Source organism: Elgaria multicarinata, chromosome 9, assembly GCF_023053635.1.
Source record: "Elgaria multicarinata webbii isolate HBS135686 ecotype San Diego chromosome 9, rElgMul1.1.pri, whole genome shotgun sequence".
Lineage (NCBI taxonomy): Eukaryota > Metazoa > Chordata > Lepidosauria > Squamata > Anguidae > Elgaria > Elgaria multicarinata.
Genome location: NC_086179.1, coordinates 34709408 through 34723493, shown reverse-complemented (window position 1 = coordinate 34723493; position 14086 = coordinate 34709408). Strand labels below are relative to the sequence as shown.

The window sequence follows — 14086 nt, the reverse complement described above, 5'->3', positions numbered from 1 at the left end:
CAATGTTGAAGCGCCGCTGCTCATCATGATAGTCCCCATAGCCACACACCCCAAGGCAGCTGTGTGGATCCATATCGACAAGCCCCTTCTAGCAGTTTACGTCTCTACCGCGAGCAGGTATGTTGTAAAGCTAATGAGGCTTCATTGCTCCTTCTACGGTCAGGCCATCCCAAGACATTTTACACTGCAACAGGGATAGCTCGCCACATATATTGTCGCTGGTAAAACCCATTCCACTCCCACCCACCCCAGCTGCCATGAGGATGGCAGGAAGCTCTGAGGGAACAAAGCCTATTGGCAGGTGACATCCATGTCCCTGCTCATCCAAAAGTACCTGTGCTGCATCCCTGTGAATCCTGGCCCCTTTACACCGCTAAAGAGAGTGTTCAGGACTGGAGCACTTGCAGCCAAGCAACAGGAGCTCAAGACCAAAGTCATGATCCCAAAGCTGGCTTGGCTGACACTTCAATTCGCCCTGCATGCCATCTTGGAACTCTTCCCGCCATTTGGCTCTCAGCCCTGGCGACACCCATCATACCGTTCTCCATGCTGCGGAGTTTCCTTTCCAGCTCGACTCCTCGGTGCTCCAGTTCATCCAGCTGCTGCTCTATGCTGTCCATCTCACCATAGATGTCCTCCACCGGGACGTACTGGTCTGACTGAACCTGCAGAAAGGCAAAAGCAAACAAAGGCACATGCCTCCCGTTTCTAAGAAGCCAGCCGTGGGCACAGCTTTCTGGAGGTTCCAAAGGACTCCAAGGTGGAAGGAGGGATATAAAATTACAGAATATACAGTTTTAAATACGATGGCCCCATTCAGAAGACACCTTAAACCATGGCTTTAACCACAGTGGTTAAGCCAGAAAGCCAGGCCATGTTCAGAAGACACCCTAAACCATGGCTTTAACTACAGTGAATAAAGCAAAAAGCCTTATTCACCGTGATTAAAGCCATGGTTTAAGGTGTCTTCTGAACACGGCCTGGCTTTCTGGCTTAACCACTGTGGTTAAAGCCATGGTTTAAGGTGTCTTCTGAATGGGGCCTGGCTTTCTGGCTTAACCACTGTGGTTAAAGCCATGGTTTAAGGTGTCTTCTGAATGGGGCCTGGCTTTCTGGCTTAACCACTGTGGTTAAAGCCATGGTTTAAGGTGTCTTCTGAACACGGCCTGGCTTTCTGGCTTAACTACTGTGGTTAAAGCCATGGTTTAAGGTGTCTTCTGAACACGGCCTGGCTTTCTGGCTTAACCACTGTGGTTAAAGCCATGGTTTAAGGTGTCTTCTGAACACGGCCTGGCTTTCTGGCTTAACCACTGTGGTTAAAGCCATGGTTTAAGGTGTCTTCTGAACATGGCCTGGCTTTCTGGCTTAACCACTGTGGTTAAAGCCATGGTTTAAGGTGTCTTCTGAACACGGCCTGGCTTTCTGGCTTAACCACTGTGGTTAAAGCCATGGTTTAAGGTGTCTTCTGAATGGGGCCTGGCTTTCTGGCTTAACCACTGTGGTTAAAGCCATGGTTTAAGGTGTCTTCTGAACACGGCCTGGCTTTCTGGCTTAACCACTGTGGTTAAAGCCATGGTTTAAGGTGTCTTCTGAACACGGCCTGGCTTTCTGGCTTAACCACTGTGGTTAAAGCCATGGTTTAAGGTGTCTTCTGAATGGGGCCTGGCTTTCTGGCTTAACCATTGTGGTTAAAGCCATGGTTTAAGGTGTCTTCTGAACATGGCCTGGCTTTCTGGCTTAACCACTGTGGTTAAAGCCATGGTTTAAGGTGTCTTCTGAACACGGCCTGGCTTTCTGGCTTAACCACTGTGGTTAAAGCCATGGTTTAAGGTGTCTTCTGAACGGGGCCTGGCTTTCTGGCTTAACCACTGTGGTTAAAGCCGTGGTTTAAGGTGTCTTCTGACTGGGGCCATAGAGTGTACGGGCAAGAAGCATGACAGAAATTGGCAGAGAAGCTGCACCCCAAATCCATTCTGGATTCCTACAGAAACCATAAGAGGCACGTACTTAAGAACATAAGAAGAGTCCTGCTAGATCAGACCAAGGGTCCATCTAGTCCAGCATTCTGTTCACACAGAAGCCAACCAGCTGTCGAAACCTACAAACAGGACACGAGTTCAACAACACTTTCCTACCCATGTTCCCCAGCAACTGATGTACCTCGGCATACTGTCTCTGATACTAGAGGTAGCAGACAGCCATCAGGACTAATAGCCACTGATAGCCTTCTCCTCCAGGAATTTGTCTCAGCCCCTTTTAAAGCCTTGTTTTGTTTTATTTTACTGAACTGAAGCCTGATATTCTTAAGGAGATGAATTCAGAGTTAAGAAGGTGGCGTCCACACAGCCTAGACATGAACACACACAACTCTGTCTATGGTGAGAGGATGGCTGCAAAAAGAAGAGCAGGGCGGCAGCGGTGGGGGTGGTGAGGGCAGCAGCGTGTGGCGGCGGCTGTGAAAAAGGCATCTTCCACGTTAGGCGTAATTAGAAAAGGAATAAAAAAATAAAATGAGCAAGACCGTACCGCTCTTATACAAATCTATCCTGAGACCAGACGTGGAAGACTGTGTACAGTTCTGGTCAACGCACCTAAAAAGGGATATTGTCGAGTTGGGAAAAGGGCAGAAAGGGGCAATAAAATGAACAAGGGGCTGGAGAAACTCCCCTACGAGGGAAGGTTACAACTTCTGGGACTGTTTGGCTTTAGTGAAAGGACAAGTGAGGGGTGCTGTTGCACTCATGTCCTACTTGTGGCTTTTCCACAGGCCTCTGTCGGAACAGAAGGCTGGCTAGCTGGACCTTTGGGCTGATCCAGCGTAGTTCTTCTCATGTTCTCATGTTAGTTTCTAGGGTCACAATTTAGAATCGGGCCACAAGGGAACGCTCCTCCCTACCTCGCTCAACCCCTTAGCTCTCTGCCTGCCCCCTACCATTAAAACAGGACAGCAAAGGGGGCAGGATCCCACCTCTTTTGTTCCCCGGTCCCTGTTACCTTCCGTTTGATCAGTGGAAAGCCATGTCCAGGAGCAGGAGGCCTCGCCGGCTTGGGTCCCTTTGGAGTTTTCTTAATTGAGGGGGAGGCAGCAGGCGACGGCTTCCGGTTGAAGGGGTTCTCTTTGCAGGATGACTGGGGACAAAACACACAGAAGGGAAGGATCAAAATACACCTCTAGGGCCGGAGTGCGACTTTGGGCCTACCACTCCTCCCCAATGCTTTAATGGGAACAGTCCGGCCACACGTCTGAGTAGCATGACTGAAGACATCCTGCTGGTATCGGTAGTGTGTATTGCACGGTGGAGCAGTGGACTCACATTTCCCCAGGATAAAAGAGGGAAAGGGGCATGACACAAAGCCCTGAAACACTCTAAATCAGGGGTCCTCAACTTGGCGCCTGTGGGCACCCAAAATATCCCCTCTTTTTTTGAATATGCACACATGGATTTTTGTGAAACGCAAACAACTTCAGAGCAATTATACATGGGCTGCAACAAAAGCAGACCAAATATCTAAATAAGGACTCATTTGATGGGGGCATCTACACGCCACCTGTTCAAATACTGCAAGTGTTGTAAGGTCCACAAACCACTGTGTTATAGGAGGTGAGTGTTTTCCCTTCCAATGTTGTAATGTTAGACTTTTACCTGTCGAAAGGGCGCGGGGCGTCCAGTTGCGCTGACCGTTTCCGTGAAACAGATAAATAATTTAAAAGAACATGTACGTCAGTGACTATAAAAGACTGTTCCAGTAGGAAAAAAAAAGGTTTTGTAATAACCTCCCCACAAAAAAGAAACAACTGCTGGGCATTTCCAAAACATATGTTTCAAAGAAGCATTAGTTGTATTGCACCACCAGCAATTAAACTGAGAGAATCCCTTATGAAAGAGACGTTACAGGGGCAGGAAACAAAATAAAATTGCTGAATAAGATGGAACCCCTGAGCATGCTCAGTGGACGGTGGGGGAGGGGTTCCCGCCTAAAAAGATTTCAGCTAGAGAAGTTTCCCAAGCTGGCCCCGCGCAGGCCCCGTATGTGTGATGCACAGAGACCACAAAGAAGAAGCCTAAGTTCCCATAGACTAAACAGGTAGACACCAACGCGGCAATCCACTGATTAGGCATTTTGTGATGGTGTGTCCATAGCAGGTTCTCAAATTCCCAAATGCACCCGTGGATCCCAAAAGTTTGGGGACCCCTATTCTAAATGAGTGATGCCGCCAAACTTCATGATTAGCCAGGCCGTTGGTTGAAATTTGTGCGTTTCTAATGCTCACCTTTGTAGCAAGCCTGAATAGCTGCCTTATGAATTCGTGATTAATCTTGGAATTGATTGCAAGCTCCGGAGCATGCGCAGTCTGCATCTAAACTACGCCACTTCCACGCATTGTGCGGAGTTGGTTGATTTAACCCTTTTCTTTCTTAAGGAAATGTGATGTTGTCACCTTAACCCTTTGATGAAAGGACTTTTCACAGACCTCGTTGTGATGACGTCACTTCAACCCTTTTCATGGACCTCTTAAAGTAATTGACCATGACAAAGAGCTGATGGTCTGAAACAGCCACCCCCAACCTGGTGCTCTCCAGATGTTTGTACTTCAACTCCCATCAGCCCCAGCCAGCAAGGCCAATGGTCAGGAATTCGGGGAGTTGTACTCCGAAAACATCTGGAGGGCACCAGAGTGGGGAAGTCTGGTCTGAAAGGTCTTAGGCAGGGATGGGATCCCCAGATCCCAGAAGACTTTGAGGCGGCTGTCCTAGAAAGCGTGATGAGCAGAGGGGATGAGGAAGGAAGGACGGAAGGCAGGCAGGAAGGACAGACAGGCCCCTGCCTCTAGTATCGGAAGACGTGGCTCCAACGTACCTTCGGCTGTGCTTTGGGTGACGGAGAGTTCCTGGCAGCTCCACCACTCAGATCTGAAGCCAAGAGGAGGGGCGTAGGAGTGGCACCGGCAGGCGGCCTGGGGGAGACTCGCCCGGGGATGCTTTTCAAGTTCCCAGCTGAGCAGCTTCGGGTAGTCTGTAAATCCCCCCCCTGCACTTCGTGGCCGTCGCCGGCCAAATCGCTGGACGACGATAGGGAGGAGACAGTCGAGCCGCTAGGCAGAGCCACAGGGCCCTCGCTGGAGGAGACGCTGGCGAGCGGAGGGTCCGAGCAAGAGATGACAACGGAAGCGACGGGAGCGTGGACCGCAGGCTCAGAGGAGCTCTTGGGCACAGAGGTCTCCTCCAGGTTGTCAGCAGCCTTGGCCAAACACTCGGACGTGATGCTCTCCAGGCTGAGGGCGGGCGACGGGGTGGAGGAAGGCGGCTCGGAGCGGGAGAGTCTGGAGATGGGGTGGTGGACTGCAACAAAGGGAAGACGCAGCTGAGAAGCTATGGGAACGCTGTATTTTACCGTGGCCTTCTCATGATATGAGTACTGCTGTTGCTGCTATTGCCCTTGTTGTTCTTGCTGGCTCTTATTGTTTTTAATGGCTGTTTCATTGTGCTTTATGTTTTTTTTTCATTGTTTTTAATATTTTACCTTTGTTCATGTATTTTATTGTTGTAAGCCGCCTTGTGAGGGCTTCCGCCCTGAAAGGCAGCCAAGAAACGTTATAAATAAATAAACAAAGCCCAGCCTTCCCCAAGCGGGGTCCTCCAGATGCGTTGGACTACAAGTCCCGTCATCCCCACCCAGTACAGACAAACGTTTGTCTGAAGAGCCCCTTTGCCGCGAAAGCCATTGACCCACGGACGCCATCTTGGTCTAACCCTTGGGCCACATGAGGGAATCATGCCTGAACCACCTGCCCCCCACATCCATCTCTATGCCATCTAAATTACAGTGGGGCGGTTCACACGACACAATAGCCCAGCGTGGGTGTCATTTTGAACATGCAACCCTGTGCAGGGGTTGTCATGTCGTGCGAACCTGGTGAGCATGGGATATGCAAGGAAGAAGACTGCCTGCAGACAAAATCACCACATGCAATTCCGTTCTCCTCTGAGACAGAGAACAGAGTCAGGCTTCAAGCAGAAGTCATATTTTAAAAAAAAATCGGTGAGGGAGGAGGCAGGGATAAGGAACAACACAGCACCCAACTTCCCATCCCTAACTATAGCAAATCCTGATGTCCCCGATGAAGGAGAAAAACCAACCGCCAGCACTTGCACCCCCAGATCATCTAAGGGAGGGGAAACTTTCCTGTCCTTGGAGGCCAATCAGAGCTATCAGAACTGAAATCATAAGAACGTGAGGGAGCGAGGGAAAATTTCAGCCATGATGATGATGCCTTATTTGCTAATTGTACACCTCTTGAGGTGGTGTACCGTAATAAAACCAAAGCACAATAAAACATAAAATATGAAAACAACCACAGAAATATCTGCCAGCTGCTTCATCCTTCACAATTAAGCACAGAAGGCCCAACTTCACAACCCCTCTGAAAGCGCCAACGCGTTTCCCGTCGGACTCACCAAGCGGGGAGGCGCTGGGGGCCCTCGGAGCCAGTCGTTTCTTGGTCTTGGGGCTGCTGTTGGGAGTGATGCCGTACCAGGGGTGAGCAGTCTTGGAGCTGGCCTCACCCTCGCCCGGCTCTTGTTTCGGGGTGCTCTGCGGCATGACTGATTCCTCTTTCGCTGCTTCCTCCTCCTCCTCCTCCTCCTCCTCAAAGGGGTTATAGGGCTTGGGCTCCCTCAGAGTGGGCCAGCCTTCTCTGCCTTGGGCCTTCCCTGCTTCCTCTTCGCCGCCTTCGTCCTCTTCCAAAGGCCTTTCTGGGGTCTCCTTGCTGCCGCCTGGAGGAGGGGGAGGAGGAGCAGGCTTCTTCTTGGGCTCCCCCTGGACCAACGCGATCCACGGAGGGTCTTTTGGCCTTGGCGATTCTCCGGTTCTGGTTGGAGGAGGAAAAACAAAAGACGTGGGGGAGGAAGGATGAGTATTGCCTCCAGTTCTGGGCTCCACAATTCAAGAAGGACGCAGACAAGTTGGAGCGTGTTCAGAGGAGGGCAACCAGGATGATCAGGGGTCTGGAAACAAAGCCCTATGAAGAGAGACTGAAAGAACTGGGCATGTTTAGCCTGGAGAAGAGAAGATTGAGGGGAGACATGATAGCAGTCTTCAAATACTTAAAAGGTTGTCCCACAGAGGAGGGCCAGGATCTCTTCTCGATCCTCTCAGAGTGCAGGACACGGAATAACGGGCTCAAGTTAAAGGAAGCCAGATTCCAGCTGGACATCAGGAAATACTTCCTGACTGTTAAAGCAGTATGACAATGGAATCAGTTGCCTGGTGAGGTTGTGGGTTCTCCAAGAGGCAGCTGGACAACCATCTGTCAGGGATGCTTTAGGGTGGATTCCTGCATTGAGCAAGGGGTTGGACTTGATGGCCTCAGAGGCCCCTTCCAACTCTACTATTCTATGATTCTATGAATTCATCAGGCATTCCCAGTGCTGCTGCTGCAGTGGTGGTGATATTCCTGTGTACTTTCAAATCTTTCTTTTCAGCCTTAAGGGCAAAAAAGTTTGTGTATGTGTGTGTGTCGTGATAGAGGGGCAGATAGAGAGACAGAGACAGAGAGGAAGTACTGTATTTTCTGGCGTATAAGACTACCCCCAACTTTTGAGAAGATTTTCCTGGGTTAAAAAGTAGTCTTTTTAAAAAGTGAGGTGGGACAGCAGTGGGACTTCCAAGCCCTGTGTACTTTTAACTCCTCCTCCTGGCTAGTGGAAGTGGAATTCATTTGACAACCCAAGGCAGCCCATGCAAACTAGAAGCCTGCAGCTCTGCTTCACTCCCACTGCTTTTTATTGCAGTGTGGTGTGAGCCACAACCGGCAGAATTCTCTTGTTGGCATCTAGATCAACCTTTCACAACCTTGGTTCCCCAGGTGTTGTAGGACTACAAGCCCACCATCCCTGATCACTGGCTATCCAGGCTGGGAATGATAGTTGTAGTCCAACAACATCTAGAGACCCAAGGCTGGAAAAGACTGAGGCAGCAACCTTATTGACTGACCCTTTGATTCCTTGGCCAGCCCATTCCCTTCCTGCCATCAGTTCACACCCCGCTTTCCAGTTCTCCCTGTAATTTGGCTCCTCCTTCCTTCAACTTCATGTCTCCACCCAGCATTGCTCCCCCTGGCCCAGGCCTTTCAGTCCACTGAGTACTTCCTTCAAATTCTCTTCACACTTGCTTGAGCTTCTGGGTTTCCTTTCTCTTGGTTTCTCTATGGCCTAATCTATACCAAGCAAGATATAGCACTATGAAAGTGGTATGAAAGTGGTATATGAAAGGCAGGAGCCACACTGCTGCTTTATAGCAGTATTGAAGTGCACTGACAACTGCTGGGGCCCATTGACACATAGAATCATAGAAAAGCAGAGTTGGAAGAGGCCTACAAGGCCATCGAGTCCAACCCCCTGCTCAATGCAGGAATCCACCCTAAAGCATTCCCCGACGGATGCTTGTCCAGCTGCCTCTTGAAGGCCTCTAGTGTGGGAGAGACCACAACCTCCCTAGGTAACTGATTCCATTGTCGCCATATACTGCTTTCATACCGCTATATCCTGCTTGGTGTAGATTAGGCCTATGTCATATATTCACTTCCAAGTGGCTGGATTGCCCAGTGTGGGGTTTTAATCCCAGAGAAATGGAAAACTTCCCCTTATTTTGCAGAAGCTGGATTGCAAACGGTTAAGTTCCATGAACCACTGGACATTTTGGGCCATGAGAGCAACACAGCCTATTAGGGCCACAGGCTTCCCCGCTACAAGCACGATACAATAAAGATCTGCTCAGCTTGTGTAATTTATACTGATTAGAGAAAGCAGCTTCCCTTGGTGCAGAACTGTGATTTTTCTTCTTGTGGTTAGTTCAGAATTTACACGGCTTTGGTTTTCCAACCTTTCAAGGAGGAATGCTGAGCCACTGTTTGGCTCTCTCTTGCTATAGCTCAGGACACAGGGAATAAATATCCCTTTTCCATCTTTGCTGGATAGGGAGAAGCCAAGTGACTTCAGACATGGCACTCAGCCTTGCCATCTTTCCCTCTATACGGTTAAAGGTGTTAAGAGCTGCTTAATATGTGATAAAGAATCTTGCAGCACCTTAAAGGCTAGCAAATTTGTCAGATTCCTTAGGGCGCAATCTTAAGAAATGGTCCACCACTGGAAAGGGCCAAGGGCTTCTCAAACATGGAATCTGGCTTCAGGCTCAAGGGGGTCCAACAGCCCTGCTTTAAGGGGACACAAGACTCTTCGTTGTTTTTGCTGCAGAAGGCTAGCATGGCCACCCCTTTGGAAACTACCATATTTCTTTGATTCTAAGACGCACTTCCCCCTCCCCCCCATATAAACATCTCTAAAAACCGGGTGCATCTTAGAATTGCGGGTGCGTTTATTATGTCTTAGAATCAAAGCTTTTTTTCTGTTGGTGGTACTGAAATTAGTGTGCGTGTGTCTTACAATCAATGGCGTCTTAAAATCAAAGAAATACGGTAACACATTCTTTCCTACATGGAGAGTAACCTCTGACTAAAAACCCAAAAAAACAAAAACAGCGTATATACATGGTCATTTGTACCTGGTATTTTGAGACGGGTTCCACAGATTAGGAAGCCATGGTGTCCGCTGGGGTTTAAGATACCACCAGAATTCCCTCTTTAACAGACATGGACCCTGTTCAGACATCATGCTAAGCCACTGTGGTTAAGCATTTTCAGCTAAACATTATGGCTTAGTGTGTTGTGTGAAGTGTGTCGTATGAACCATTCCTAACCCTGGTGGCTACATAACCACAGTTAAACACTCTCACTGGCTTAGCATGGTGTCTGAACAGGCCCATGATGTGATTACCTCAGAATAACAAGTCATGAGTGGGTTGTGTGCTTTAAAATACACAACCAAGGTTGGAAGATCAATTTGGATGGTGAAAAAAAATGGTGGGGCTAGAGGGAAGTTTTAACATTTGTCTTTTTGTCTCAGTGTGATTTGCAAGCAATAGGACGTACCGGTCTGAGGACGTGGGTCTGCCTCTGGGTTTTGGAACTGGAGGGCAGGGTTCAAATGGCCTACCTAATCCGGAAATGAAGAAGAGACAGGTTGAGTGTCACCCTCTAGAAAACACTCCCATGTCTATTACATGGGGGAAATTTTACCTTTTAAAGAAAGTAGCTCGCCCAGCCTTCCCCAACCTGGGGCCCTCCAGATGTCTTGGATTGCAAATCCCATCAACCCCAGCCAGCATGACCAATACAATGCCAATTGTAGTCTAACACATCTGGAAGACATCAGGTAGGGTAAGGCTGAACTAGCCCATATACCTGTGGATGAAACTTTGACTATATATCTATGCAATGTATTGTGAAATTCAGATATTAACCTGGGACCAGGATGGCACAGGTCCAAAAATTATCAACCCTGACTGATTCTCTGGCCCATGCCCAAGACATATCCAAGTTCAATCTCCATGCCATTTTTCTGTCCATTCCATTAGCCCGGCTTTGTACAACGACCCAATTGGTCGCCAAGCAGGAGAATGAGCAATCTGACGAAGGAGTTAAATACGTAGCGATGGCCACCACTTTGGATGTCTTTAAAAGGGGGTTAGAAAAATTCCTGGAGGAGAAGGCTAACATTGGCTACTAGTCCTGATGGCTATGTGCTACCTGCAGGATCAGAGGCAATAAGCCTATGTACACCAGTTTCTGGGGAACATGGGTGGGAAGATACTGTTGCACTTGTGTCCTGCTTGAGCGTTTCTGGTCAACAGCTGGTTGGCCACTGTGTGAACAGAATGCTGGATTAGATGGTCCCTTGATCTGATCCAGCAGGGCAACTCTTTTGTTCTTAAATAACCCATATGCTGTGGCGCATGAATGGGAAAGAGTGGATGCGCTGCCTGCAGTATGTCTCTGCTTCCACTTTTACTCAGCAACCCACAAGCGGCTCCGTTGTCAGCTGCATGTCCTCTAAACCCAGGCCGCAAGGTTGTTTAGAGCTTAAAACCGCTGGATCACTACGCCCATAAATTGGGTACAGAATTCGAGTAATCTTGATACAAAACGAAGAGGGGGCGTGGGAGAGCCCATAAAACCCTGGCAGTGGTATACACTGTCTAAGGGTGTGGGCACTGCTATAGTTGCCTGTGGCTGTAATGCGGATTAGGTGAACTCTGCCCCAGTCAGATAAAGAGGTGCAAACCCAGCCTGAGAATTTTTCGCAGTAGGCCTTCTCTGCACCTTCCAACCTTGGACTGACTGAAGTGCAGGAGACAAAAAAAAAGCAGGGAAATTCCCATACAACGCTCTTGTTATGCTGGTGGACCTAGTTTCACTCCCCAGCATCCTCAGTTAAAGGATAGATGAGGCAGGTGGCTACAAGAGAAAGGGCCTTTTCAGTGGTGACCCCCCCACCCCCATATACTTGCCTGTCGCTTACATTATAGTCCTTTCAGTAGCAGGTGAACACCTTTGCATTTTCCCAGACATTACAGGAACACTTTAGCTGCTTTCAGATCAGCCTTTTCTAACCATGTGTCCCTGGATGTTGTTGGACTACAAGTCCCATCGTCCCTGTTCATGTCAGATGGGAATGATGGGAGCTGTAGTTTGCCAGCTGGAGACCTACAGTCGGGAAAGGCCTTTTTGGTCTTTTGCACTGTTTAATCTCCGTTGTTGCTTTTACTTTAATTTTGTTTTGCTTCTTTAAAATCCCTGCTGTGGGTTTTAACCTGCTCTATTTTATCAACATTCTTCTCTCGTTAACTCAGATGTTATGATTTTAAGCCATCTGCACACCGCCCACAGGACTTTGGTTACTGGGCGGTTTAAAAATATAAAAAATAAAAGATCGCAGAGAGGAGAGCTGAGAAAGACCTGAGACCCTGGAAAGTTGCTATTTGTAAACAGTACTAGGCACAACGTACCATTGTTTTTCCCCAGTATGAGTCTATGTTTTTCAGGAGAAAAAGCCTGGCAAAGATGTCTAGTTGGATCCTTAAGAAAGTTGTTTGTACTTAAGGATGTAGCTCAGCCTTTGCCAACCTGGTGCTCTCCCAATGTGTTGAACTGCAATTCCCATCATTCCCATCCAGCATAGCAACGATAGGAGTTGCAATCCGACACACCTGGAAGGCACCAGTCTGGGAAAGGCTAACCGTTTGCCCCTAAAATTCACACACACACCTCCCACTCCAGTTCAGTGCTACTTGGAGCCACCAGGCCTATTTCGCTACCTCCCTCTGCTCAGTACTTTCTCACCATTGACCAGACCGGATCCTGGCTCACTGGAGCCCTCGCTCTGCACGTTGGCTCTGGGCCTTGGAACAGGGTGGGAGTTTGGAGGGGAGAGGGCTGTGGCATCCGTGCTCTTCCTGGGGGCGGGGGTAGGCCGGGTCTCCTTGAGCTGCCCATATTGCTGGCTGGCTTTGTCCTGGATGAGCATGGGCGGCTTGGCTGGCACTGGAGGCCTGGGTGGCGTTTGGGAGCAAGGCTCGGAGCTGGGAACGGAGGCGAGCGTTTCATTCTTAGGCTGGGCAGGAGGCACCTCAGCCTCCGACTCGGCTCCGTCAACTGCTCTCTCCCCCATCTCTTCTGTGGCCGATGGGCGACTCTCCAAAACTCCGTTCTCTCCCTCCACACACGCGCTCGCTACGCCAGGCTCATGGCTTTCCCTGGCATGCTGAAGCTCTGGACTCGGCCTGTGCTCTCTCCTCACACTGAGGCCCAGCTTGCCACGATGCTGCGTGCACACAAAGGTGCCCAGTTCTGGTCCAGGCTTGTAAGATCCAGGGAGGAGCGTGCTGGAGCACTCTTTACACCTGTCAGAGATGCAAACGGAGCCCATTACTAGAAGGCGGAGGTGGTAAGGAATCGTGGCCTCGTGATCCCAGGAGAACTCAGGAGAACAAAATCCAGTTTGTGGCTTTGACACAGACTCACTATGAGACTCTGGGCAAAGTCACTTAAGTTCCCAGTTTCTCGGTTCCCCTGTACCCATTTGCATAGACCCTGATGCCCTTCCCCCTGCCTCCATTTTTCCTCTGAAAAGCAAGTTACCAGCCCTCATGGCAGCATGACGAAAAACGAATGCATTTTGTATTTTGCTTAGGATTTGGAAGGTGAAAGTTTCTCCAGGAAGACTTGGCACGACTAGAAAGCCATGCGCCTCGTAAGGAAGGAGAACGGGTGACAGCATTAGCTGGCAACAGACCTGGGTTGGAAGAGCTTACCTGAAGCACTGGCGGTGGTACAGTTTGCCATCGGCCAGATAGCGCTGGACCAGGTGGACGTGCTTTTGGCAAGCCGCACAGGTGCTGCTAAGGGTGGTCCGCTGAGACTGCTCCTCCGGGCCTTCAGCAACATCGTCCTGAGGCAACGAGAAGCTGGAATGAGAATGCCTCCACCAACAAAGAGATCCAGGCACTCTTGGCCCCGAGAGCGAGCCTCGAGCTTTTCCACATGACTGACTTAAGTCTCATTCATTCCAATGGGTCTACTCTAAGTAGGGCTAGCATTGGACTCAACCCAATGTCTAGTACATATTTATTTATTTTCTGTCCCACCATTCAGCCCCCAAAATGGCCTTCAAGGTGGCGAACAATAAAATCCAGATTAAAAACGGAGCATAAAAATAAATGAATTAAAAACACGGCAGTAAAAGAAATAAACAGCACCAGACAATTAAAAAACGCCTTCTGCAACAGGGAAGGTTGGAACGCAAAATCTTTAGCCCACGTTCCTCTTCTTGTAATAACTACCAAGTTGGGCAGAAAGAGCGATCTTCCAAACCTGTCCAAACAGGTACAATCTTTCCAGCTCTGGTGAGAGCTCCATTTCAGCGTTTCTGTATTTGACGGAGTCCGGGTTTGAAAGGTATGTGACCAGGTTTAACATGTCTGCTCTTTGCCTCTGGGCAGCATTTCTGACCCCTGAATCCAGGACCATCTTATACACACAAAATCACATGTTCACAATAGTAGCATCGTTATTATCCCAAGATGAAACAAGATAATTAGGGCCAAGATCTCGTAAAGATACCAACCATCATTGTGAGTGAAGGGATCATTATCTTAAAATAATTGATTATGTATACAAGCCCTGAAATAC

General features: G+C 49.0%; 1 protein-coding gene across 2 annotated transcripts in view; it reads right to left on the bottom strand.

The window, feature by feature from the left end:
- MICALL1 (MICAL like 1) overlaps positions 1-14086 on the bottom strand; it is a 45780-nt gene that overhangs the window by 11100 nt on the left and 20594 nt on the right. Inside the window, exons 5-11 of one of the 2 annotated variants that reach the window (XM_063133515.1) lie at positions 13210-13346; positions 12239-12798; positions 9989-10052; positions 6459-6871; positions 4861-5342; positions 2995-3129; positions 539-665 (exon numbers count right to left, since the gene is read on the bottom strand). In XM_063133515.1, the coding sequence (XP_062989585.1) occupies positions 539-665; positions 2995-3129; positions 4861-5342; positions 6459-6871; positions 9989-10052; positions 12239-12798; positions 13210-13346 (1918 nt within the window). The remainder of the gene's footprint in view (positions 1-538; positions 666-2994; positions 3130-4860; positions 5343-6458; positions 6872-9988; positions 10053-12238; positions 12799-13209; positions 13347-14086) is intronic. The other variant, XM_063133516.1, reaches the window with a different exon arrangement.